Raw genomic sequence first — 27,809 nt, 5'->3', positions numbered from 1 at the left:
TCCTAGGAAGAGAAAAAATAATAATTGCCTTTATTGCATAAAAGAAAAGTATGTATAAATTAACAAAATGATCTAATAATAATAATAAAAAAAGAATTGGTCGGTTAAAAACCGTCTGAGGAGTCGTCAGTATACATGTTTATTACCTTATTAATACACAATTATTAAATTGACTTAAATAAGTTTACAGTAAAGCGCAACCCCCATCACCGTTCAGGACTACCATTATTCGAAGTTTCCCCCCACCCCCAAAAATACGTTTAAAATCAAAGTTTTATAACTTTAAATGAGCAATAATTATACCAAGTCGGAAAAAAAAATCGATTCTTTCGGTTAACTAATTAAAAAAACTCGAACCTATTTGTTGTTTTAACACTTAATAATTCTCATTTACTCCTTTTAATTTTTTTTTTTTTTTTTTTATGATTTAGGGCGCGTCAACATCTTAGGTTATTGGCGCCCGGAGCTTTTTTCAGTGCACTGCCGGCCTCCGGACAGTGTTCTCTCGTTACAGACAACACTGTACATCACCGGACAGTGAGCTGTAAGAAGCTCCTAGGAAGAGAAAATCTAAGGGTCAGCAGCTGGATTCGAACCCGGGACCTCCGCGTGGGAGTCCAGTATGCTAACCCCATAGCTAATCCCTTCCCTCCCTTTTAATTATTGCAATTTTTTTGCTGTGTAAATGTTACATTTCTTTTAGGATGTAAAAATTAATGCCATTTTCTGAGTCATGACAAACTTTATTATGCCGAGCCTTCGTACCTAGGGGGGGAGACTAGGTCTCATCTTCAGGGCTAATTTACAAAGTTTACAAACAATGTTTTTACATCATTGGTTGGTGTGTCTTCTGTCTTGTCTGTTCATGGACTGAAAGACATTACCAACCAATGATGTAAAAACATTGTTTGTAAACTTTGTAAATTAGCCCTGAAGATGAGACCTAGTCTCCCCCCCTAGGTACGAATGCTCGAGCATAATAAAAAGTTTGTCATGATTCTGAAAATGGCATTAATTTTTTTTTTCATCCTATTAAGAAACTATGATTCAGTCACCAAAAATAATGAACAGTTTGTTATTTTCTTTTATTTATTAAAGATTTTTAATTTTTTCTGCTCTACAAAAATTCTTGCATTCCATCTTATCACCGTAACAATACGAGGGTATCTACTACCACATATTAACAACATTTTTGCATGACGTCAAGTCTTATTTATTAGACAATAACTAATTCGTTTTTTTATTATTACATTTATTATCATATATCATAACAATAAATTAACTTTTGGAATCGTTTGTGATTAACGAAGAGTGGGGGAACAAATACAAGCGGAAATTAACCAATTTTTTTTTCAAAATTCATTGTATCCATAAATAAGGCCCGTAAATGTGACCTTATTTCAATTCCTGATTTCCTTCCTCTTCATTATTATTATTATAATAATAATAAAATAAATGTTTAATTGTCCTATTCTTTTACATACGATTCCTTTTCTATCATTCATAGAACATTTCTATTTCTATCTTATTTTGGGCATCTCATTGTCATTTTGTTTTTATTGTTATCATTTGTATTTATTAGTTATTTTTGTTGATAATCAGTTTTACTATTAGTTGTTGTACTTTTGTTATATTTTGCATGAACTTTTGTTTAGTTGTTAATTATTGTAGCATGCTTTTTTTTAAAAAAAAAAATTCTTCCATTTTATTTAATTATTTTTTAAATATTTTTATTTAATACATGTTTTAAATTTGGTTTGAGTTAAATGTGCTTTTATTGGTAATTATGTGAAATTTCTTCAGATATTTTATTTTATTATTTTTTTTTATTACATTTTTATTTAGGCTTTCTTTTATTAATTTTTGCTTTTTTCAAAAAAACAATATTAAAAACTGAAACAAAATGAAAAGTGTAAACCAAAATACTTACCATACATTATCCTCCATCTGCCTTCCTCAGCCCATTTTAGAACTGATCAGCCAATTCAAGCACATTAGCTCCTAAGTATAATATCATGAACTTTTTTAAGTTGAAGTGTAAGAAAATATATTAAAATTGCTAACTATTTTGGATGAACAAGGTTATGATAATATATTTATTTTTTTAAGGCTTAGAGAAGTTGAGGAAATTTAAGGGTTTTTCCGGGGGTATTATTTGAATAGTGAATGATTTTAAAAACTTAGTATTTTCTTTTTTCTTTTTTTTTTTTTAAAAAAAAGTAGGTTTTCCAATTCCATTGCTGCATATCAGCTGCAGTTAAACGTTAAAATTGGTAACTAATCGTAATTAGTATTGGCCGAAGAACCATAGATTTCCTCAACCATACTATGTAATCAAACAACAGCTTACGAGGGTCGTTTGAAAAGTCCGTGCAAAAATAAAAACTACTTAATTTTTTGGGGTAAACCTTTTTTATTTTTCAACATAGTCTCCTTTTAGGCTTATACACTTCGTCCAACGCTGCTCTAGTTTGTTGATCCCTTCCGAATAATAGGATTTGTCCAAGTCTGAAAAATAGCCATTCGTTTCTGCAATCACCTCCTCGTTTGAATAAAATCTTTTTCCCGCCAGCCATTTCTTCATATTGGGGAACAAATAGTAGTCCGAGGGAGCCAAGTCTGGAGAATAGGGGGGATGTGAAACGAGTTGGAACCCTATTTCCATTAATTTTGCGACCACAACTGCTGAGGTGTGAGCTGGTGCGTTGTCGTGATGGAAAAGGACTTTTTTGTGGGCCAATTGTGGGCATTTTTCTTGCAGCTTGGTTTTCAAACGGTCCAATAACGATGAATAATATGCACCTGTAATAGTTTTACCCTTTTCCAGATAGTCGATGAGGATTATACCTTGCGAATCCCAAAAGACAGTCACCATAAACTTTCCGGCCGAAGGAACGGTCTTCGCCTTTTTTGGCGCAGATTCCCCCTTGGTAACCCATTGTTTAGATTGTTCTTTGGTCTCAGGAGTGTAGTGATGTATCCATGTTTCATCCACAGTGACGAAACGACGCTTAAAGTCCTGCGGATTCATCTGGAACAGCTGCAAACCGTCCTTACAACACTTCACACGATTTCGTTTTTGGTCAAGCGTGAGCAATCGCGGCACCCATCTTGCGGATAGCTTTGTCATGTCCAAATGTTGATGCAAAATATTATGTACCCGTTCATTCGAGATGCCCACAGCACTAGCAATCTCACGCACCTTCACTCTTCTATCATCCATCACCATATCATGGATTTTATCAATGATTTCTGGAGTAGTAACCTCAACAGGGCGTCCAGAACGTTCAGCGTCACTTGTGCCCATATGGCCACTCCGAAAATTTTGAAACCACTTATAAACTGTTCTAATCGAAGGTGCAGAGTCACCATAATGTTTATCAAGCTTCTCTTTAGTCTCCTGAGGCGTTTTGCCTTTCATAGAGTAGTATTTAATCAACACACGAAATTCTTTTTCGTCCATTTTTTGAAAATCACTCGACTTCCTCGATTCAAACGAATGCCAAACACAAAGAAATAGACCGATCTGGCTGAAACTTGGTGTGTGTTCTTCCAAGAGATGCTACTAACTAAACATAACCTCGATACGCGCCAGTAGTGCTATCTCTCTGACTTTGCACGGACTTTTCAAACGACCCTCGTAGATCACTGGTCGGCAACCTATGACCCCGCCGGGTTCCCAGTAAACAATTCTTAATTACGATGATCATCGGTAGTTATTCATTGCCAACGAATTACAAGTATGGCTTGTATTGAATTGTAATTGCAAAATGTGATGAAATTCTTTCATTACTCAGCAGGGTGTACACGTTTCAACATGTACTTTTCTGCTAACATTTTATAACTTCTTTCAAGTTATAATTAAGGATTTGATGATAATAAAATTGTAATCATCTAATAAGAAATGATTAGACTCACACCATCAAAAGTTGTTTGTTAAAAAAGTGAAAAAAGACACTCACTCGTAAGAAACGTTGCCGACCACTGGCTTATAGATTTTTGGTAGGGGCGTATTTCTTTAGTGAAATGAACATTTTTGAGGAGCCCAAAATAGGCATTCTTTTATTCTATTTATATTTAAATCAAAATTCAGTTACCAATTGTTTTGTAAGTTATTTCCAATAGGCAATGGACAGTGGTTCTTTTGATTGTCCATTGGCAGCTGTGATTTTTGGTTGCCCTAGTGGAAAACAAGTCATTACAAGGATTTTCAGCAGTAAATGTGATAATTATAAATTTCGACTTGCAATATTATGGTTTTTTTTCCAGATTACTCTTTGAGTATAATGAATTCTTCTTGTAGCCAAGTCTCTAAAATGTTTTAAGTATTTTTAATGTTATCAAATTAATTTTGCTTACATTAATTAATTTTTTTTCCTTGTAATTAAAATCAGGCGGGGTGGCTGCAGGAGCTAATTCAGCGGTTAATCATAATCATAACACTACTGGCGGTGGAAGCGTGAACGCTGCCAGTAATTTTAAACGACAGAACACCGTCGATACTGCAACAATTAAAGAAAATACAGCACGGCTCAATTCCAGACAAACAAAGAACACAACCTCGACGTTGCCAGTACTTGATACTTCGAGTAAGTAAACAAAATAAAATTTAGAATAATCATCGAGTTTGATATTTTTTTTTTTTCATAACAGTTTGAAATTAAATACTGAAAATTTTTGTCGACAACTTCAAGGGAGTGTTGAACAGTAGCACCGAACAACGTTATTAATTTTAAATTGATATTAAATTTACTCTAAAATCAAAAATCTTCAAAAAACTTTCTCCTTTTTAGTGTAAGTACATTTAGCCTGATCACACGAATTTCCCCTTACAATTCTTATAAATGCTTAAAACTGCTTTGAATACAACCCAGAATCCTGATCAATATGATCAGTACCTTTAAGAGAACAGCTTTAGATAATTTTTTGAAATCAACTTTATCAGTAATAAACTATACCTGTTCACATTAATTTCCTAGCCTTTGAATTAGTTTGTCTTTAAAGAAAATTTGTGCCTTAAAATGTTGAAATTGTAAGAGAAATTCGTGTTGAAAGTTCATCAGAAGTTGTCGAGCTTATACAATAATAGTATGATAAGAAGCTGAGCTTATACTTACTTTTGAGAAAACTTTTCTTGGTCACAGCTAAAATTGTAAACAGTGCCACAAGCTACAAGCTAGCCTTAAGATTCACCATCCCTATCTTTTTGTTTTACATAATTTTTCTTATAGGTTTTTGCTTAAGGAAAAGTGAGGGCAAATGTAGCTGGTGCGGGGGAGTATGGTCAACCGATCATGATAATGGTATTTTTGTCGTCCCGTTCTGTCGTATGTTCTCGTTAGAGGGTCAATTTGTACATGCACTGTTATATTGTTCACAAACATTTTTTTTTGTCCTAAAATTATGAGTTTTTTCTTTTCTTTTTTTTTAATATTCCTATTCGAATTACGGATTGGATGCACAGTTTCCATTTCAGGATATTGTGGACAATGTAGACAAAGAGTTGATCGACGAAACTGTAGTTAGTTCACCACAACATGGAAAGGTTTAGTTTGCGAAGAATGTTCGCGATAATGTATAGATCTTTCTCGTAAGTTGCAAATTGCAAACAACTGTGCTCTGTTCTATCTCCAACAACTTGACGTAATTCGTTCGTGGTTTGACCCGAATCCTTGTAGTTACAAATTAATCTAATGATCTATCCTCTTCAAAGTATGTCAGACGACTAAAGTGGCCAAAAATAGCCTCAAAGCTCTAGCCGTAAGTTGGGCTCAAAACAAGAGCACCTTAGTTAACCAGTTTAAATTCTTACAGAATAAATTGAAAAAAACAAAGCGCAGATATGAGCACTAACGCATCATCTTTTGAGCTTAATTCTTGAGGTGCTTACTTAAACAAATATTTCAACTTACACCTCGCAATGAACATGGTACATAGATATATTTAATAAAACAGGAAAGCACGAATATCAAAGCTTGAAAGAATAAGGAATGAAATAAGAATAAAAATGTGCAATAGCAGCTGTAGGACAAGAAATTTACGATGGTACGGCCACGTTTAAAAAGATTGGCTAAGGAAATGCTAGTATAGGAAGGAGAAGAAGAAAGGGTAGACCCAAGAGAAGTGGATAGAAGGCTTCCGAGTCCAAGGACTGAGAGTATATCTGGGGTAGGTCCTAGATCCAATTGGAAGTCCTGAAAAGAAAAGACCTGCGAAATATCAACAGATTGGAAAGTAAAATTAGAATCGAAATTATTGGAATGAGATGTGCGAATATTCACAACAAATTTTTTTACTTGAGATAATAATAATAATGACAGATTTAAATAATTTTTTTCCACAATTCTGAGTTTGCTTAATTAATAATGTTTCAATTTTTATATTAAACAATCAAAATTTATTTATATCAAAAATTAAATTGACGGTCAAATTAATTTTCAAAATTAAAATTATAAGTAAGCAATACTTCGTAAATATTACAACTTAGGCAGTCCTGTTCTGTAACCTTACAGTAACCTTTTTTTAAAATTGTGTAAGGACATCGTAGTTACAGTTTGTTTTACTTCTCCTTAATCTAATTTTTTTTACATATTACCTAAATAAGAATGTTAAGTACAAACATTCTTATACATAAAATCTATTTCACACTAGATTTATTATTATTTAATACCAAAAGTAATAGAGAACATTTACCACTATTAATTAAATCGTTATATGTGTATAAAAGTCTGGCACACAGCAGTGTTAACATAATTTGTGAAATATTTCTTGCATGTTTACAATTTGAGTATTTGTTTTTTATCACAAGCATCACTGAAAGAAATTTGTTAGCGATCTCTGAAGTCTTGAATGTCTTAGATAGGTCTATCTAATCCATGTATGCCCAATAAGGTAATCATAATTTAAAAATATTGTTTAATAGTTAGTAATCAATCTTTAAAAGGCAGAAAGTAGTTATTTTAAGATGTCAATATTATAATGATAACTGTTTTTAATGAGTGGTGTCGCACAATGCAGTCTGTTAACTCTGCATCTTTAAAGCGTCCCGTTTTATGTCATTAAGTTTTGAGTTTAAGTATTCCAGTGTGTTAATTAGGAATGTGTTTTTTAAGCTTTGATTGTTAGTTTAAAAAATAATCACAATTGAAATTTTTCATTTTAAGTGGCTTCAAATTTTGTTGTAGTCGCACATTTTCAAATGATCTTTGCTTCCATGTGTACATTCTTCGAATCCAATTTTGTTTTTCTCAAAATATAGGCTGTACAGATTTAACGTTAACCATTTTTCATTAAATCGGCATGTGTTCCAAGTTATCTGTAAGGAGAAGGATAAGGTCTGGGTTTAGATATACTAAGTTTTCTTCTAATTAGCAGTAATTCTTTCAAAAAGTTCTTTTGTAACTACTATGTTCCCACCTTCAAGGCACTTGGGATCAGCGGCAATAAATTACTTTTTTCTCTGCGGGAGATTGCAGACGGATTTACCCAAAATGCTTTTGCACTATATTTTGTTAAAGAATGAAAACTAAATGAAAGGTTCGAGTAAAAATAAAGTATAAGTTTATGCTTTTTTTTTTCAATTTACCGTGTCTACAATATTTATTTGTGTGTACCAATTAATGGTTTTCGAATTGTGCACTTAATTTGTAGTTTTAACACAATATTTATGCCATCATTGTTGAGGGTTAAGTTTAAACCAAAAAAATGGTTTTCATTTTTAAATATCACGAGTATTTGAATCCTTCGTTTGTAAAAACTATGTCGTCCAGTGGTTCTGCATCCATGCCTTGGTTGTTAATAGGACAAGCCTTGGGGAGTCTGCCATCCTGTTAGATGAACACATATTGCAGAAAGATGTGTCCTCTCAAGTTACGATGCCTTTATTTACCACTCGCAGCCTCAGAAGTACGTCTCCTCAGCTGCAGATTAATGCTCCCTTTTGAACCTTTTTTAAATTAATTTAACTTGCCGTGATTTTTCGTTTTTGAGGTAGTGAATCACATGCAGTATCAATTTTCTTTAATCTACTTTTCATTTTTCCTTTTTTTTTTTGTTTTGATTACTCTGGAGAATCGTAAATCTAAGCTTCCTTTTGAAAGCTTGATATTAAAAATTTAAGAATTTTTTTTTGGAAGTACAATTGAAGAAGAGAAATTCTAGTTGTACAAAACTAGATTCTGCACTCGTCCGAAGAAACTGAAGGTTGCATTTCTTATTAGTTTTCTTGGGCGGAGATAAAATATATACAAAAAAAAAGATTTGGAAACCTCTGCACTCTTGACAGCCCGCCTCCATGAACAATCTCTTCCACGGATAGTTGCAGATGCAAAACGTCGCAGTACCTATATTCTGTATTTTATAAATAAAATCTTCTATGAACAAACTAAAATCTATTACCTAGCTCCTATCCCATTTGTTGCAAAGAATTATAATTGGTTTATTATTGAATATTATTATTGATTGACAATTTTTTTTAGATGTTTCGAGTCCTGGTAAACCAAGAGGAGTTACCAAATCAAATACTATGAGTGGGAATCGATCACTTGTACCAGGTACGGGCACCGGTGGCAGTTCAGTTGCTAGGAGAAGCACAATTAGTTACGATACTAAAGCGTCATCCAATGAAAAGACGAATACAGCTGGTGAAATACCTAGGTATATAAACTTACTTATTTTTTTATTAAACATTAGTTTATAGTGAGGTAAAATTATGTTCATAATTTGTTTTTAGATTTTATTATTTTTATTTTATATAAACTGCTTTCTCTGTTTTATTCGTGATTTATTTATTATTAATTTTTAATTTTGTAATCTTCCTTGATTAATTTTTTTTTTTGTACTGATTAATACTTCCGTTTAGTTTACCAGAAATTTCTGTAACGGTTTTCTGTCTATAGTAGACATACTGTCGCTATCTTACCTATTATTTATTTAACATCTTAGTAGATTGTGTCCCCTTTTTGTAAGTAAAGTTCTTAATAAGAATGGGAAAAAATTGATCTAACGATTATATTCAAAGCATAGATTCGTATTTTGAAGAAATGACTTTTTAAACAGTTCTTCTTTTAAAGAAAACATTGTGTATAATGATCTTAAACTTGTATATAAGTGTAAATGTTTAAATATTATATGCTAGTAACATAAAATATATACACAAGGAAGGTCACATATTAAGTAGCTGGTAACTAATAGAAAAGTCATTAAACCAAATATATCTCTTCACTCCGTAATTTGTCGCATCTTGTATCGCTCAATGTTTCGGAATGAAAGCTTCTCTTCTGTGTCCACGTTATAGCTGAACACAACCGGGGTGGCGCAGCTTTTAGGGATAGCTAAAGTAGCTTCGGTTGTAATCTCACGCTTTTTTTTTTAAAGAATTTTCCTCAAAAGCTTCTGTTGTTGTCCAATAGGACAGACCCTCAGCAGAACCTCCATTGGGGAAGTCTTTACGTTCACTTCCTGCAACAGTTAAATATTAAACCAGTTACTGTGAACTGGGTAATCCTCAGCAACTTTCAGTTTGAACCCAATGAAGCACTTCATTTTCCCTGTGGTGATTTTCAAGTTCAGAAAAAAATCGATAGATCAACAATAAATTCATGATGAAGTTTTAAGCTAAGTGGACTGTTAACGACTATAAATATATCAGAAAGATGATCTAATTATCAGTTTTTATTAATAATATAATAAAAACCAGCTTTAAGAATAATAATTCATCTTAGTGCTTTACAAAAGATACTGTCATATCTTGGCTTCCGTTCAAGTTTTACTTCTAAGAATAAAATACTGCCCAGAAACCTCTTCAAGTCAAAAAAAAATTCATACTCTTGTCTTATCTCGATTAATTGTGTTTGATATTAATAGTAGTGATAGCGTAACCATTCACTGAAATATTGTAACAAATGTAGACAATATCAGTCAGTATCTCTTGGCGCGTAAAATATCAACGCTAACGAATGTATTAATATGAGGGCAAAATAGAGAATTATATCAGTATTTATTGGTACTGTTTTTCGGAACTGTTTCACTTATCTCGGCGTAAAATGAACATATTTCTATATGAACTCATTTTTTACTTCTGCAAGCCACTTTATAACCATTTCTAAGTTGTATATTTTCATAGGAGCTACTTACAGCTTACTTGCCTGTAATGAGAGATTTGTTGTTGGTAAGTCGGCAGGGCAGTACGTTCCTAGGCCGATTACCTAGGGGTTAACGCGCGCATTCAGTTAAATAATAATAACAATAATAATTTATTCACTATTTGTGTCTTTCCTTTGCTTATCTTATTAACTGTGCTTGCTACGTTTTGTTCCTGCTTTTACTTTTTCTTTGAGTTCTTTTTTTTGTGTGTAGCAATGTGAGAGAAGACTTTATTTTTGTTCTGTGTCTGTTCTCTTTTTTTTTTTTTTTATTTCTGTTCTGTGCTAATTGTTGTGTGCCCCCGTGTAGCATGATGGGAGTGGAGAGCCTCGGCCGTTGTATCGGTGGCAGTGGGCCACAATCCACTGGCAAAGGTCACGTCAAGTCGGCCTCTATATCTGCTTCAACAACGACTCAGAGAACCCCGGACGGGCTGAGTCAGACGTCTGTGCTAGATCCCCTTAGGCCAAGGTATTAGCTGTTTCAAAAACAAATCAGAAATCACGATAAACAATGAGCGAGTGCTAGGAACTGTGCCGCTACTTTGTTATTATCGCGCTAAATACACCAAACTCTCTTTTTTTTCTTTTCTTTTTTAGTCGCCTATTTTTCTAATTATTAACTTGTATCATTTCAGAATATAGTTGCTTAAAAATATTTTTTATTTGTATCAAATAATTCTTAGTAAGTTACTCTATACGCATCATTCTCGTCATGAACTTAGTTTAGTTTCAAAAACTAATTCACTAGTTTTTCTAGAATTCTTGCATTGTAGAGTTCGCTTAGTGCTTTAATAAATATTTTAGAAAACATGTTCTGTTCTCTGGGAACATCCATGAAGAACAGCTTTTCTAGGGAACATCCATGAAGAACTGGGATCCAGCAGATATCAAAAACACTTCTCTGTGTTCGCACCTCAGGGTAAAACTGCCCGGTATAGGGTAGTTGTAAAAGGGTTGATAGTTTAAAGACTGTACCGAATATCTCGCTATTATCAACTGGTAGCGAGAGAATGTACCGAATATCTCGCTATTATCAACTGGTAGCGAGAGAATGTACCGAATATCTCGCTATTATCAACTGGTAGCGAGAGAAATCGGTAGACAGCACCCTCACGCAAGGTATATCCCCCCTATCAATCCTGGTAAACGTCCAGGGGCCACTGTACGGTAGTCTCAGAAAGAGGTGTGAGCCTGCCAGTCAGGGAATGGACCTTGTAGCCAGTGCACACCTTGCTCACAAACTTCTTGTCCAGATGTTCCAAACCACGACACTGCCCCAAATCCCAGGAAAGCTCTTAAGGATGGTTTCCCCTCACTCATTCCAGATGGGATAGTAATCTGCCCCCAGGCTTTCTCTGGTATTTAGAAAAATAAGCAGTTAATCACATAATTAAATTCCACCTAATCAAAACGCCATCAGAAAAAAAAAACCTCCATACCTGTTACCTTTGGATAAAGGCTCACATCCTGTACAAGATCTGCATCCAACAAAATCAGAGTTCAAAAAAATAAAAATGAAAAAATCCAAAAGTAAGCAAACATAAATATAAGCGTTCCCTACAAGTGAAGTTTGAAATCTTTCTGGGTTATTTTTAATGTCTTAGCATCGTTGAAAACGCTTGCATCAATAAATTGTTTTGGCTGGTCAATTTTTAAAGTCTTCCGAACGAATTTTCTTTAAAAATAATCCGTTTGAATTTAAAAAATTCTTATTTTTTTTTTTATCTTTTAAACATTTAGCAATTAAATTATTTGTTTTATCTCCTAAAAGCTGTAATGTTATTTTTATCCTGAATCAAAGTTCGTCTTGAGAATGTTTTAAGTCACTTTCTGAAAATTATTTGATAAACCCACTTAACTAGAACATTAGCTTGCAATTGCAGCAGTTCCGATAAAATCTTGCTTTTTAGGCTAAGGGCGCATGTAAGCTCTATAAGGGAAAGATTTATGCTGGCTTTGCAGAAGTTAATTTTGTTTAGGGCTTTTGTCATGGAAAGTTCCCTTTGCTGTGCATTAGATTAGATTAGATTGTGACAAAGAGTGGTCCCTCCCCATAAGGGGGAAGGAACGCAGGCAATCCAAAATGCCCATGCTGTGCTTTATTAGTTGCTTATAAGGAGCATCTTTCGCGTTTATTTTATTGCATTTTTAGAATCGAAAATCTACCCATATTTATTCATTGTTTCAATAAAATTTTAAGTTTTCCATATAATTTCTTTTTAAACTTAATGGAATTCTTACTCAGGTTGGGTTCAGCCGTCATTAGCATGCAGATATCTTAATTCTGATCGATTTCAGGAAAGTTCATCATCAATTATCAAGAAAAGTCTGATTTCAAAGAATTAATGGTTATCCGAGTTTATCATTATTTATTAATTCTGAACCTATTTTTTGGTTTATCGTCAAAAATGGGTCAGTACTGTGTGTACTATAAAGCATTTTTTAAACTTCGCACTATACTGTTTCCCACTTTTATTTGAAAAGTTCTGTGTGTGTGAATCAAGCTCTGAAAGGGTGTTTGTTATTATTATAAAATAATGGCCAACTTCCCGAGAAATGGTTTTGTTGTTTTTAGGGTAATAGATAAACAAATATTTTTCATAATGGTCAATTCTATCCGTCGATAATTTTTTTTTATCATTTTCGACTGGTTTCAGAAACTTGATGTAGACGTGTTTAATGGTGTTTTATGTTACTTGAAATGTTTTATGAACAGTAAAACATGTTTGTAGAAATGGTAAATCAAAATTTAATGAATATTACTTTTTATTTGATAATAGTATGTTTTGTGTATTAGACGGTATGTTTAGAGTCGTTAAGTTACGAGATGTATTTTATTTGAGGGAGTTTCGTGAATTTCAACTAACGACATTGAACTAGTTCTCCTTCGTACTGGTAAATAATTATTTTTAAAGGAAATATTTATAAACTTGGAATTCTAATCATTTAATAACTAATTAAACTCTTAAAATGCTCATATTTGCATATTTTTTTTCAATTCGAATATGACTGTTTTTGTGCAATTCTTTCAGCTGTCAGTGTGTTAGGTCTAGAGTACGTAATGATATTTAAGAATGTGTCCGAGAATGTTTCTGAGAATAGCTTTTGTTTCGAGAATGTTGTTATCTATTAAGGTGTGCCCAGGGTCTTTATGATTTTTTTATTGCATCCTAGAATTACCCGAATGTTGCGGCGAATCTAAAGGCTATCTGAAAACGACAATTTATGGAAGCAGCATCCCTTTATAAAGGGCTGCAGAAAATAAATAATAAGTCTGAAATTGGTTAGGATTAAAGAAAAAGCATGCTATTGATGATGATGATGATGGGGCATAACTTTGCTGATTTAAATTTCTCAAATGCCGTTATTTATTTATTTATTTTTAATTGTAAATTATAAATTTGAAATATAATTGCAACGCTTTAATTTCGGCTCCATTATTTAATTTTATTCAAAATCCCTGCATTTTCCAGCAATTGTCATTCCACAGAAAACAAGTCAGACGACACAAGTGTGTGATTACTTTTAAATACTTCGGCTTACAATAACTCATCTTTTTCTTTCTTTTATTTTAATTGGTCCTTGTCTTCTTTGCTAAAAAGTTATTGTGACCCTTCTCCCCAGAGTCTGCAAGCATAATACCAAATAAAATACTGTAGATAACAATTGCAGGAGAGTTAGGTGTATCTAGTGTTGTTGTTCTTGTTGTTGTTGTACGCTCCAACAATCAGAGGTGTTCCACTTTTTTTTTTGTTTTACTTAGTCCACAAATCCATGGCAGCGTCTTATGTGTATTATTATTATTTTTAAATATTTTTATACATGTTTAAATGGGGAGGATGATCCTTAGCTATAGTGTTCCCCATTCATTCATTTTAAATCATTACATTCTCATTTAGTCATTTTAGATATATATTTTTTTTTTATCCCACAACTTCTTCCATTTAATTAACATCTAGTCATCGCATTCACATTTAAATGTTAAGCTTTTTTTTGTGACTGCATCATAGTTTAGTATTATTTAGTAGTTAGAAAAATATAATACTAGTTTCTTGTATTTGCATTGTTTTGTTGAACTTGAAACAAAAATCGATTCTTTTAAAATTAATCGATAAGTAAAAACTAAATTAGAAGGTTATACATTGCAGTAAAAAAGGTTATAATAATAGTGAACTTATTTTTTCTTCCAATTAACAAAATATATCTTACTATTTTTTTTATTATACTTACGTAAGTAAATACCAAGTTTATTTTTCTTACTAATTACACTATCTAGCTAAGGACTTCTTCTTTAAATTTAAAACAAAATAATAATTTTTCATCATCTAATAATTTTGCTAATACAATTTTTGCATGGGACTGAGTGTCAAAAGTGTAACACTTCTCTACATAAAACATATTTTAACATAAATTAAGATTTTTAAAATTGAATAATCACAAATTGAAGTAGTCTATTTACTTATTTATTTTAATAAACTAAAATTATTTGAATGTTTTCTTTTTAATATTAAATAGAAAAAAATAAATTTAATGTGAAGGTGGTAAGCTAAGAGGTTTGTGAAATTCATGGAAAAAAAAGTTAAGCATGCAGCAAGTTATTATCAACATCTAATAATTTTTTAAATCTTCGATTATTGTTGTAATGATCAACATTCTCTGTATCTTTCTTATGTATTCTATTATTGGCATCAAAGATATATACACCTCAAAATTCCCTATGATATGATAACCTATTAACAGCGGTCGAAAACCGAAACAATCATATGCATTAATAATATACTATATTTTTTAAATTTCTTTTTAATATTTCTTATATAGACTAAATTTCAATTGCAGCTCCTAATATTTACCTTTTTTTTTTAACTTTTACTGTAGAATTATTCTTTCATGCAGCTTAAATTGGATTGATTATAGTGTCAAAATTGTAAACCTATTTAATAAAACCCTAAAAAATGTAGACTGGATCTGAAATGTTGGACATATTTTAGACTTTATCCGCCATAGCGATTTCTATGTTACAGATCGGTTTTGGAATACCATCCATCTTCAGAGGTTAATTTGTGTTTTAGGTTAAAATGTATGCGTGAAAATTTATTGTAATATTGTTCCGGTGGGTGTAAACAGGCAACAAGAGCATTCGCAGTAAGGACGTTCTAAGAATAATAATTAAAGGAATGCTTTTACATTAAATGTATGAAATACTGTTTTTGCTCTTGTTCTTGACTCTATTTCGTTTTGTTTTATATAACTGATGAAGGCGTTATTAATCAGTTATTTCTGATAGATTAATTGTATTGCATTAATTATGGTTTTATGTAATCAAAAGAATTGTAATGTTAATAAAAATGTTTCTTTTTCCAGAAGTGGTGGCGGAGTGCTGAGCGGTGCTGCGGTGCCAGTTAGCGGTACTACGCGCGGCGTAGTGACCAGCGGCGTGGGCGTTACCAGTGGAGGCGGAATGGGCGGTCAGCCTTTCCCGCGCAACGTGCCCTCCAGATCTACCTTCCACTCTGGCCAGAACAGACAGCGACCATATACGGGCGGCGCGCCTTCGCCCACCGACTCCGCTAGAACCAGCTTCTTCTCCAAATTATCATCCAAGTTTTCCAAACGGTCAGTAGTGGGCAGTAGCAGTAGTAGTACTACCCATCAACAGATCGCTTGCCATCCAATCACCAAGCAGCTCCTCCATCATAATCAGTACCATCATCCCGTCGCCTCTTTGGCTTCCACACCGCCTCAGTCTCCTCTCCCTCCAGTACCTCCTACTAGAGGAAAACTGTCCAATAACACAGCACAAGCATGCGACTTAAATAGGCTCAGGATAGATGTTTAACCTAATGTAGTCTTTTATTTTATTTTTTTTTTAATAGTTTTAATTTTTTTCTTTTAATTAGTTTTTATTTTAACCTACAAAAACACACAAGACAAATAGAAGGCATTATTGTGGGATTAATAATTATTATGGTGTTATGAACTAATGCTACAATTCCCTTGTTTTATCGTACATAATATTGGTTTTAAACTCACTAATTTTACCAATTTTTCCACAAACAGCTGGAGCTCTAAACATTGAATCCCTCTAAAAAGTTTTCCACTTTAAAGAAAAACAAATTTTCCCCAAACTTTCAAAAAAAAAAAAAAAAAAAAAAGCCTGTAATTTAATTTTATTCCTTAAAAATAACCTTGCTCTAATTCCAATTTCTTTTTTTTTTTTAATCTAATTTTAAACTCCATTTTAAGACATACGAACTATATTATTATTATTTTTTTTTAAGAGATTTTATTGTTGCTTTTGTAAATTATGTATTTGTTAAAAAAATATATATAAAAATAAATTTCTTTCTGCCGGAAGTAGGCTTGTTACTTTATTTTTTTTTTTGAAAATAGCAATAAATTAGACGTCATTGTTACTTTTCTAAAAAATAGTTACCTAATTTATAGTTTGATTACAAGAACGTATAAGTACTGAAGTATATTGTGCTCTTATTGCTGAAAATAGTTACTTTTATTTATAACCTCTCTGGCTAAGTCTACATTATAGAGACCTTCCCGGGAGTGCTCCTGCATTGGAATGAATTTTTTAAGGAATTTAAGTAATCTCTTCACAGATTTCCCTGTTACTCTATAGTCGGAAATGTGGTGAAATTTCTTTCAATATCTTCACGTCATACCAACATATTTTTTTTTTTTCTTCCAGTAATATCACTTTCTCGTGACCATACTAACCTCTCGGATCAGCCATTCTAAAAATATAAGGATGTAGAGTATGGTCCTGGCATATTTTTTAAGTAATCTCTCGAGGGAAAGTTGTATCCATGCTGTAGTTGGGTTACACCCTTAATTCCACCCTCCCCCCCCCGTCCGTCCAAGATTTCCTTCTATCTTCACAACAGTATTTTCTATTTTCCCCATTGCCAACCCTACAACAATAGATTTTGCCACCAGTTCAGATCTTGAAAACTCACAATAGATGCCTTCATCATAATAATTGAATGAACCGACCATCCCACTCAAGTATTCCACGTTTCCCATTAACTTCACCGTTACTCCTTTATTGTCACTTTTAATTTTTTTTTTGGGGGGGGGGTTTCCCCCTCCATTCATCAGTTCTCATTTCCGCTTTGACAAAGTTAACCTGTCTCATTTTTTCACTATTTTGTTTTTGTTTTCACTTAAATATTAAAAATGCTTACTTCTTGTATTAACTTCTTTTTTCCATTTTATTTTTCTGCTATTACCATAAAAATATATTATCTATTCTAAATTATTAGTTTCCACTTTTATATATTTTTGCATGTTACACACTTTTTTACGTACGTATATTAGCCAGCTAAGTTTGTCAACTTTTATTATAGTATAATGTCGTGTCAATACAAGAAAAAAAAATATTTAAAATATAAAAATAATTTTAGATGCATGAAAAATACTATAATTTCTTTCTTTTTTTTTTATCATATTTGTTTGAATGCGGGTGCACAATGTATGTTCTTTTTATCATCCTCATCCAGTTTAATTTTTACCTTAATTTTGTTTTTCATATATGTTTATTTTTTCCATCTTTAAATTTTCCCCAAATTTACTTTTCTCCATTATAAAAACATAAATTATTATTATTTTTTTGTTGAATTAAAAATGAAAAACACACTAGCATAGACCATTTGTGAAAGCTATTTCTTCTATTATTCGATTTTTTTAATTTTTTGTTTTTAATCTTTTATTTATTTTAATTACTCTCCACCCAAAAGTTTATAATTTTGTCTTAGTTTATTTTTTTACTCTTTTTTTTTTTTTATTTTAAAGAGTCTCTTATAAATTGTAATGTTTCCACTTTTTATTATTCATTACTTGGTATTTGTTTATATTCTCCTAGGTGAGTTAGGTTCGTAAATGAAATTAAACAATATTTATTAAATTAATAGTTTTCTTTAGGCCCCCAGGGGTCGGCAACCAATTTCAAATAGAGAGCCATTTTTCCTTAAATAATTTTAATAAATCTTACCAAGAGCCGCAAGGATGATAGTGTAAACAAACTCTGTAGATCATTTTTATTCGCAAATCGTTATTTTATGATATTCAATAACATTTAAATGTTTTATATATTTATTTTCACATATTTGCAAAATAAATAATAACTAAACCTGTGTTTGAATGAAAATGGCGGCAGTCTTTTATAATTACGTACTGTATTTTAATATAATTCTATTCAATTTCAAACCAAATCTCAATTTAAAATTCTTTTTTAAAAAAAAATATCTTTAATAAATGAAATTTTCGTATTTTTTTTCCAATAAAATTGAAATATACAATTTATTTTGGACAGGCTGAAGAGTCAACAATATTTGGATAAAGGAGCCGCGGGTTGCCGATCCCCCTGGTTTAGGTAAACGGGAGGGCCTGTTCCGCTATTTTACTCCAATTAAATTGTCTAAACGTTGAGATTGTGTTTTATTATGTGAAGACGAAATCTTTTACGTGTTAATTGCTAGATTTATTACAGCCTATTTGGGAGTTATATTGGAAATATATCTTAAAGCGAAACTTTACCTAGGTTGAACTTTGTTTAAAAGCTAAAATAGATTCGTGCTCTTCTCCAATTGAAATGTTTTTTTTTTTCATTTCGCTTCTCAAAATCCTAAATAATTACGCCATAATTTTTGACTAGTGAGTGGTACGTATCTTCAATTTTACGTATCGTTTGCACAGGGGATGGCTTTCATTAAAAAAGCTGGATCATAACTTGACCTGAAAAAAAGCCTCTTTAACTTCTTTGTAGTATCGTGGAAGGTGAAGTTATACAGGACAATGAAGGGTTCAGTGTTCCCTTTTTTTTAAAAAAAAGCAAACTTACCTTATCGTTTCCGTTGGGTCTACGTAGGCAGAACACCCATTGAAGTACATCTTAGTATTATTAATTTTTTTTTTTTAAGTTTCCACCTTCTACATGGTTATATCATATACCCCCCTTCCAGACAGCTGGAGTATTCTGGGAGGTAGTAACGGCTTTTATAGCAGCAGCCTGCCCTGACGACCAAAAGCTTTGAAGAGTGAATCCTTTACCTTTGAAAAAAAAAAAAAAAAGCTTGCTCTCAAATGCCCCAATCCCCTGAATTTTCTGCCATCACTAAGACAGGAATTAGCATAACTCTTTTGTTGAATATGCAGAATAAGCCGGACAAATCTTCGACTTATTAGAGGATGTTAGAGGTGTGGATAAGGTGAAGGATGTTTTTATTAATGAAAGCTTTCTTAAGATTGGCTCGTGCTATTTTAAGATACTAAGAGATCTCTCATGAGTCTTGAAACTGTTCCGACTTCCCTCTCTCTCTCTATTCTGTCTGAACTGCTTCAAGAGTTCATTTCCACGAAAGGGTTCTGGTTCCCCCACCCCCATCCACCCTTAAGAGGGAATATTCTGCGCCCAAGGGTGGGTAACAGCCATGCTAACACATTTCTTGCACCCAGAATAAGGTAACTCTTATTTAATGGTAGTACCTTGGATGTCGTTCTGTGTATGGACAAACTTTTTTTTTAAGTTGGTGATATGTTGGTGCTTGAGTTAATGACTTCTACTAGTTTTACCGCGATATCCTAGAAGACCGTTCTTTGATCAGAAATCTGAATTGGTGTCGTTATAGATCCTTTTAAATCCCTCTTCTTTTCTTTTTTTACGCTACCCTTATTCCTTGGGGGGAGTTCATATTTATTTTTATTTTATTTATTTTATTTACGAACTTAATTCCTTTAAAAGATCACTTTTAATGATTAACAATAGTCGAGATAAGCACCTAGTAGTTTTTTCTATTTTCTTTAAAGGGGTGGGAACCATTTTGTAAAAATAAGTAATGTAAAAAGCATTGTGCATCCACAATTTGTAAATATTTTATTTTTTTATCATTATTATATTTTCATAGATCGGTTTTTCTCTTGATGAATAGATATAGACCAGAAAAGGAAGTTCACAATTTTTATATACGTGTCAGGGTTACAGGAAATATAACCTCTTTATTTTCAGTACAGAGTTATTTTAAAAGATAATAAATTGGAAATATTTGTTTCTTTATTAAGAAAAAGAAAAGTTTATTGTAAGAGATGAGAGATTGGGGAAAAAAGTAATTAATTATATGTCTTAAGAAATATTTTCCTGAATATTGTAAAATAAAATAATTTATTATTTTTTGAGGCGCTTTCACATTTGGGTCATTGCAAAGTGAGTTTTAACTTACTTAAAAACTATGTCCATATATTAATTTTGGCTCCACAATTTAAAGAAATATTTTTTTTTTTTTTTTTTGCCTTTCACTTCTAGGCCTCAAAATTAATCAAAAAACAAACACAAAAAATAAGGCAAATTGGGATTTTGATGCTCTCTTCTAAGCGGTGCTCAAAAAGTCGAAAACAGCCCTCTTCTCATCTCTTCTGATAAAAAAAAAAATTAATAAAACAGTCGCATTTTTTTTTATATACTATATATATATATATTTCTCGCTTAACATGTGTATAAAATTTGTGAACATTTATTTAATTTTAGAAAGGTTATTATACAACAAGGAGGTTTCTTTTTTTTTATAAATATAGAATATATAATTGATTTAAATAAAAATATTGATTTTATTATCAACTCTTTGTGTATAATTTTTTTGTGTATTCGATTTGTGGTGAGTTAAAATTTTTTTTTTTTTGAAGTTTACTTCTTATTCTACAAGATTTAGTAGGATAATTTCTTCTTTATAAATTAATTTATTGTTGTTCCATCATAGGTGTCTAAAAATTAACTCCGCGTAAAAAACAAAACAAATATAATCTAAAAAAAACTCGAATTTAGGACTGTTCCTAATATGGTTTCCCCCAATTCTGTTTTGTTTTTTAAGCCAGTGGTTCTAAAATAAATAAATAAATAAGATTATAGAAATATTTGTGAACCAGAATGTATTCCAAAAAAAAAACTACATCAGAATTACGGCTCACACATAAGAAAGTACATTAATCCAGATTAGATCGAGAATTATTCCAGGGACTTTCCTTCCCCCTTTTCGAAATACCACTTCTCTTTTAATGATGAAGTTTTGAGCATGTTTTTTATGGTAAAGAATGTGTTTTTTTGGGCCCAAACAATTCCCACTAATAGTACTAGACCTTTATTTTTTTGTCGACCTTGATTATCTCAAGGATATCACGTCTAACCAATGTCATTTAAAATGTTGACATTTCTTGGTATTAGACTAAAATGCTAAATTCTTGAGAAGAATTGATTTACTGCAATTATTTATTGTATGTATTTAAATAATACCTTTCTTAGAGTGGCAAAGAACTGTCCTGTTTCTTGCACGATTCTCTGGGTGTAAAACTCTCTCTTAAATTTGTTACCAAGAACAAAGATAACCCATCAAGATAAGAAAATTGTTGTGTCACCCACATAACTCCCCTCGTGTTAATAATAGATTTAGGAGTCAAGGTCCTCATGATAATACGTAATTCCGGTTTCCAGTACCTTCCTGTATACTTGCTGGTTATAGTGGCTCCTAAAGGAGGTTCTTAGTAAATCTCGCCCCTCCTTACAGTAAATTTAGATGACTAACAATACATTTTATTTAGCCAGCAGCCATGGCCTGAGAGATTTGTGCTCGCCCATTCTTGCGGCTTACCGAACAGAAAGTCGCTTTAGGCCGCACTTCAAATGAAAGGAAGCTTTTTATACCTGTTAAAGCGCCGCAATTTTGGAGCATTGGTCCTGCACATTTAACCTTTTTTCTTATCCACGCTAGCCAATCCGATTTCAATATTTTTTATTTTTTCTGTCGATTCATTGAAAAACTACATTTTAATCGATTCTTTCTAAAAACAATTGAATAAAAACAATAAATATGAAGAAACACGATCCTGGATTCGGTTCCCCCAAAGCGCTGCATCCCCTGAAGGTAAATTGTGTCCTGGTCCTCCCTTTGCGACATCCAGGGTGTTACCTAGTCGCTCTGGCGATGTGATTTTCTTGAATCCCTGAGTGCCGAAGATCTCAGGACAGTATTCTGGTGATTTCTCTATTTCAGTTGACCTTAAAGTCCAACCCACAGGGGGTTCTAATCCTCTCCCAAACCCTTCCTGTGAAGGAAAGTTTTGTGAACTTACAATAAGGAGGGGCTTTTTATAAAATAAAATAAAAAAATCCAATCACCAAACTTAATCTGGATTCTAGCTACGTTATGAGGGGATCTATTCAGTACTGATGGTTACGCAATTCAGGAAATTTCAACCTCTCACCATGTTTGATTGCTGAAGTTGTAATTTAGTACATGTCGCCAACCTATCCATCCAAAGTCATTGCTTAAGAGACAATAGTTGCCCATAGTTGTTCCAAAGACCAGATAGATTCTTGTTGATGGAATCGGGCAGCTGTTCTTGTTGCGCGGAGAGAGCAACATCACAAGCCTCCCTGTAGATCCAATCAAGAGTTAAGATAGTTTAAAAGCCGGTAAAGCTTCTAGTTCAACCTGGAAGAGATAAGGTTGCCCACAAGATCTCCTCTCGAGTCTTTCAATGAATATCTCTGAATTCTTTCCAGTTCTTGCCACAGCTTATCTTTGAATCATTTTTTTTTTTTTGTTTACCCCACAGTTTTTATGTTGATGTCCATTAAGTCATAGTTCTTAAGCTCACTTGGTAAAAGAGTACACAACGGTCCCTTGAAAATATCTGCTCACTATTCGGAGGAGACTATGTAGATCCTGGGTTGATTTAGCGCTGCACCAACACTTTTGTTACATTTCCCATTTAAATTTGTTTCATCCATTTTTCTACTCACGTAAAGACCGTTGGTAATGTTTCAAATTTTTCAGGAAATGATACGTACGTGTACATACTTTCGCCACAATAAGTGAGAGATTCAGTTTTTTTTTAATCGTTTCTGCCAGGATCATTAACTCTCTTTAACAGAATCACTGGATTAAGATGATTGTTTACTTAATTTCGGCAGTATTCATTTTATTTAGTTTCTTTTCAATTGGTCTTCCTTTTTCTGCTCTTCAAGTAACGCCATCATTACCCCCTACTTAATCGCTCTTACTGATTACAGTATTTTCTTCCCGGCTCTTTTTTTTTTATTCAAAATTTTTGGCGTCGTTGTATTCTTTCTGTGATAAGGTGCCTTACGGTTTTATGAAATTTTCTTTGCTTTTCTTTTCTTTTGTTTTGTTGGCCAGGTATAGGGAATATACAAATGATGAAAGTTTAAATAAATAAAGATGGAAAATTATTATTTTTAAAAATATATATGGAACAACATAACTCTCGGGGGGAGTAGTATATTTGGAGAGAATAAAACACAAAATAAATAAAACAAAAAATAATGTATCATTTCCATAAATTTGTAATGTTCAAGGACAGCATTTATTTTTTCTATTTATTTTTTATTAACATTTCGTTTAAAATTAGCTCAAAAAGGTAAATAAATATATATATATTATGTGTTTAATAAATTATTCATTTCTTAGTATTTAACAAGTATTTTCATGCCAAAGACTTCTGAATTACAACAAATTTTAGACTAAGAAATTGCTTTATAAAAAAAAAAAAAAATGGTATATGCTTGGAAAAAGAGATGGTTTTTTTCCCAGCTTCGGAAAGTGATTATCATGCATTTTTTCATCCATTTTCTTTTTATGTTCACTTAGCCTGCTTCTTGTTTTTCAATTACAAAAATTTTCCCTCAACAGGTTTTTTTCATTTTCTGCTTACTTTGAGTGCCTTAACTCGTGGAAATTTAAGATTTCATAAGAAAAACTAAAAATTAAAAAAAGTTAAGACAATATTTGTATTATATAAAATGAGGGCATCTATTTCTACTGTAATTTTTTTAATGGCAAAAACCAAAAGTAGAAGAAGTTTGTGTACCGCCTTCATAATTAGTTATTAGAAGAATGTTACAGTTAAAAGTAGGCCAACAATATTCTTGAAAGGTTTTAGGTATCTAGAAATTTGGTTGCGTATACAAAAAAAAAAACTAACCCTAAAAGTAAGAAAGTTTTAAGTTTAAGGGTCGCAACCCTACACCATCTTAAAAACAAAACCTTTCAGGACGATAAAGTTGCTCCAGAATGTGAAAAGGTTAGGCTAGAGTTTGGCTATTTAGCACGCTAAATTTAAAAAAAATAAATAGTTGTATACAATTAACTTGTAATCTTGGCTGGCACGATGGCAAGTTTCGGTGTGGTCATTATATAATAGCAGTTCACTGTGACCAGTGAGGAGAACCTTATAGGGAAATATCCCCCCCCACGATAAGTATTCGCATCACTAAATGTAATACGATAGAATGGAATGGATTGTTGTGGATATTGTGGATCCATGCGTTGTGTAAAAGGCAGTAGAGTACATTTGGAGGGATTTAGAGAATATGGATGATGGGACGCCATAAATCTGAGAACTTGTAAGTCCAAATTGAGATTTTAACCCAAGTAAAACAATGAAAAAATAAAATTTTAAATAAAAGATAAATATAAATTAAATAAAAGATATCTCTAGAATACCGTAGATTCTACATATTTCTAATCAGTTAATAACTGAATATATACATATAACCTCATATCAGTTATAACTAATTAGATTAACTCCTAACAGTTATAACCTCCTATTAATGTTATGATTGTGATCCTGTTACAATTTTCTTAGAATAAACACTTTTCCGAGCCAAAAGTTGAGAAAACAATTTATATTTTTTTGCGCAATAACGACATGGTAAACAAAAAAATCGAGCAGGCTAAGTAATTATTTGCATTATATTTGAAATAAATTAAGATTTTTTTTTTGTGTGTGTAATCTATCACTAGTCAACGTAGCCATTATTTTTTCTCTCATTTTTTTTTTTATGTATGTACATATATTTGATTTAAAGAAATAATAGTAAATATATACATAATTTGAATATATAATAAATATATAATTTAATTAACTGAATTCCATATTAAAAACTATATTTGTTTTTGTCTTATCACACAATATTAGCTTTTCTCAGCATTGTGCAAACATTATTCCAAAAAATTTTAATAAATAGTAAATGGTATATAATATATAGTAATAGATTATAGAAATTTTACATAATTTGTATGTAATATGCAAGAATATGTATAAAGGAAAGCAAAATTATAAGTGGAACAAAATAATCAATTAATTTTTTTTTCTTAACATTTTTTTTGTTTTTAAGTAAGAAAAGGTAACTTATTTTCCTTGTTTTTGTACAAATATCTAATTTAGTATGAACTATTTTTTGTTTTTCATTAAAAGAAAATTGACAAACAAATAAAATAGTTGTTTTTTATAACTTACATTTATAACTTATAACTTACTTTACAAAAAGAAAAAGAAATAATAAAAAAATTGTATGTTCTTTCAATTCGTAAATAGATGTGAAATTTGATTGTTTACTTTTTGTTGTGATTTTTATTTATTTATTTATAATAGCGTAAGTTTTTATTTTTATCTATAAAAAGGGTAATTATCGTTTTATGTTTGGTTTTAATATTGATGTATGACGGGATTAAGTGCTGCATGTTTGGCCATGACTCAGTAAAACAAAAAAAAAAACATCTAATAAGACTTTTGAGGGACTCATTTTATTGATGTGTGTTTTTAAAGGGAATTTTAACGTTTTTTTCATTTTTCATTTCATTAATTCCCCCCCCCCCCAAAGGGAGCGTTTAGAAGACCCATACATAAATTCATCATCTCTCATTGACATGTTGAAACTTGTATGGTTCTAACTAATTCAGAATTATGTTTTAAACTTTTTGGCAAGAAGGTTTTTGACGTGTTTTTTTTTTTTTTTTAAGATGGGTCTAAAAATTTCGGGGAAAAGGAGCTCCCACAATAGTCAGCAACTTGTTACCTCGCTGGAAGATATTCACATCCTGTTTCGCCCTTCCCTGTCTTTGTTGGATGTGCCCGTTAAAATTGCTTTTTTTTATACTGAACGAAGCTACGTTTCCATTGATCGTATAATAATGATATGCAACAAGAATGCGAAATTGCCTTTTTTATTTTCTGGAACAAGTGTTAATTAATTTTAAACGCCATTTTCCATATCATTAGGCCTAATGTCGGGAAATTTGAAATCCATGCAAACAGGGAAGTTTACCCTATAATCCTATGGATTCTGAAGTAGCGCCTAACAGCCAGTAATGCCAATTATTAAGGTGATTTCTAAACCCCCCTTACTTTTTATACACATACTTGTAAGAACGTCATGCTTTCTTGCCAAAAAAGAGTATATAATAGTCCCTACATAATACTGATTTTAATTTAAGGGGGAAACAAACATATTCAAATTATAAGGATATTTTTCTATTCATTTTTCTATTCAAATTTTCGACATAAAACGTACGTTTTACGATAGATTGTGTTTGTTCTAAACGTGTTTTGGTTTTTGCAGTTGTAACCAATAAAAACAAAATACACAGTGTGAAGCAATCAAATATTTTAAACATTTATGTTTATAGAAAAAAAAAAACGTTTTCAAGAAGTACTACAAAGTAGAATAGGCAAAAGTTTAAAAGCTGTAAAAATGTTTGGCAAAAGGCTGAAAAAAAAAAGTTGCTACTTTAAAAAAAATCTTACCAATATTGTCTATTGCTAATTTTCTTAAGTTAAGGCTAAACTCCAAAATTATGGAGAAAAAAAATACCTTTACAACAGAACAAAATCAATTTTAAAAACAACTTCGGGAAATTTTTTCTCAAGCAAATTTCTTTAGATTTAAATTTCTAGAAACAGCTGTCTTTAAATCGTCAAAAGTTGCACCTGGAAATTGCCCTCTGATTTAAAATGATTTTAAAACCCTTGCATGCAATAGAGGAAATTTGGGGTAATTTCCGCTTAAATTTTTCAATTAAAAACTAAACAATAAATAATTCATTAAATAATTTGTCTGTTGGGGCTACATGTTTGTGTTTATTTTTAATAAACATTAAATTAATTTTTAGCTATTGCCAAAAAGCATTTGCACAACTTATGTATAATCTACGTCTAAACTACTGAAACAAAAAAAAAAAAAAATTTTTACACCCTAAAACTTACATATTTCACAACAATCCACAGTGGGGGTGGCGCAAGAAATCATTTGCTGGATTTAAATGTGAGATGGACCCAGGTTACTGACACAAGCGTACTACAGTATTCAGCAGTATAAATAATCGTATTTTCAAGATAGATATTTGTCAAAATAGGGAATCAAATCAAAAAAAGAGAAAAGCCTCCAAAAAAAAAGAAAAAAGAAGTGATATTTGGGTGTCTTTAACAATATTTTAGGAAAATCTAAAGAATTTCACGAAAATATGGATAATTTCCTGTTTCTATTTGTTTTGCATTCGAAAAAATAATTAAAATTGCCTTCCTAAGGTTTATAAGTTGTATAATTTCATTACAAATAACCTTGAAGAGGTTTCATTCATTATACCCTAAAGTTGTAAATAAACCATTTTGGCTCCCAAGTACCTTTTTCTTTTTTTTTTATTAATTTTTCCTTTATAAGGGGCTTATTTTGCTTCCCATTTTTGTTTTTTTATACTTTATACCCCCTTTTTATTTCCACGTACATTTCCTGTATTTTATTTTATTTTTGATAGTATTTTTATTCTTTTTCAGACCTATGGATCCAGTCCCAAAACATGTAGTTAG

At 31.7% G+C, this 27,809-nt stretch overlaps 1 protein-coding gene and 1 long non-coding RNA gene across 42 annotated transcripts in view; one reads left to right on the top strand and one right to left on the bottom strand.

Moving 5' to 3' along the window:
* Nucleotides 1-27,809, top strand: part of LOC141459667 (serine/threonine-protein kinase MARK2-like) — a 280,726-nt gene that overhangs the window by 242,984 nt on the left and 9,933 nt on the right. For 18 of the 33 annotated variants that reach the window (XM_074138998.1, XM_074139004.1, XM_074138997.1 and 15 more), the window contains 5 exons: nt 4,395-4,589; nt 8,478-8,655; nt 10,453-10,614; nt 15,507-15,758; nt 27,777-27,809. In XM_074138998.1, coding sequence (XP_073995099.1) covers nt 4,395-4,589; nt 8,478-8,655; nt 10,453-10,614; nt 15,507-15,758; nt 27,777-27,809 — 820 coding nt within the window. Of the gene's footprint in view, nt 1-4,394; nt 4,590-8,477; nt 8,656-10,452; nt 10,615-15,506; nt 15,759-20,454; nt 24,208-27,776 lie in introns of those variants that run through there. The other 15 variants (XM_074138992.1, XM_074138990.1, XM_074138986.1 and 12 more) reach the window with 5 other exon arrangements.
* On the bottom strand, nt 1,132-27,793 carry LOC141459689 (uncharacterized). 9 transcript variants are annotated; one of them, XR_012461580.1, is made up of 5 exons: nt 26,751-27,793; nt 18,997-23,921; nt 18,693-18,890; nt 4,098-4,311; nt 1,132-1,893 (listed from the first exon to the last, which is right to left on the bottom strand). It is a non-coding gene; the product is annotated as an uncharacterized lncRNA (long non-coding RNA). The 9 variants fall into 9 exon arrangements; XR_012461583.1 differs by lacking the exons at nt 1,132-1,893; nt 4,098-4,311 and adding an exon at nt 6,546-7,315 and having other exon boundaries at nt 26,751-27,792; XR_012461584.1 differs by lacking the exons at nt 1,132-1,893; nt 4,098-4,311 and adding an exon at nt 8,813-9,459 and having other exon boundaries at nt 26,751-27,792.

Source organism: Rhodnius prolixus, unplaced genomic scaffold (assembly GCF_049639745.1).
Source record: "Rhodnius prolixus isolate KJV_2025 unplaced genomic scaffold, Rpr scaffold_17, whole genome shotgun sequence".
NCBI classification, from domain to species: Eukaryota; Metazoa; Arthropoda; class Insecta; order Hemiptera; family Reduviidae; genus Rhodnius; species Rhodnius prolixus.
This window is presented reverse-complemented; position numbering and strand designations above follow the sequence as displayed.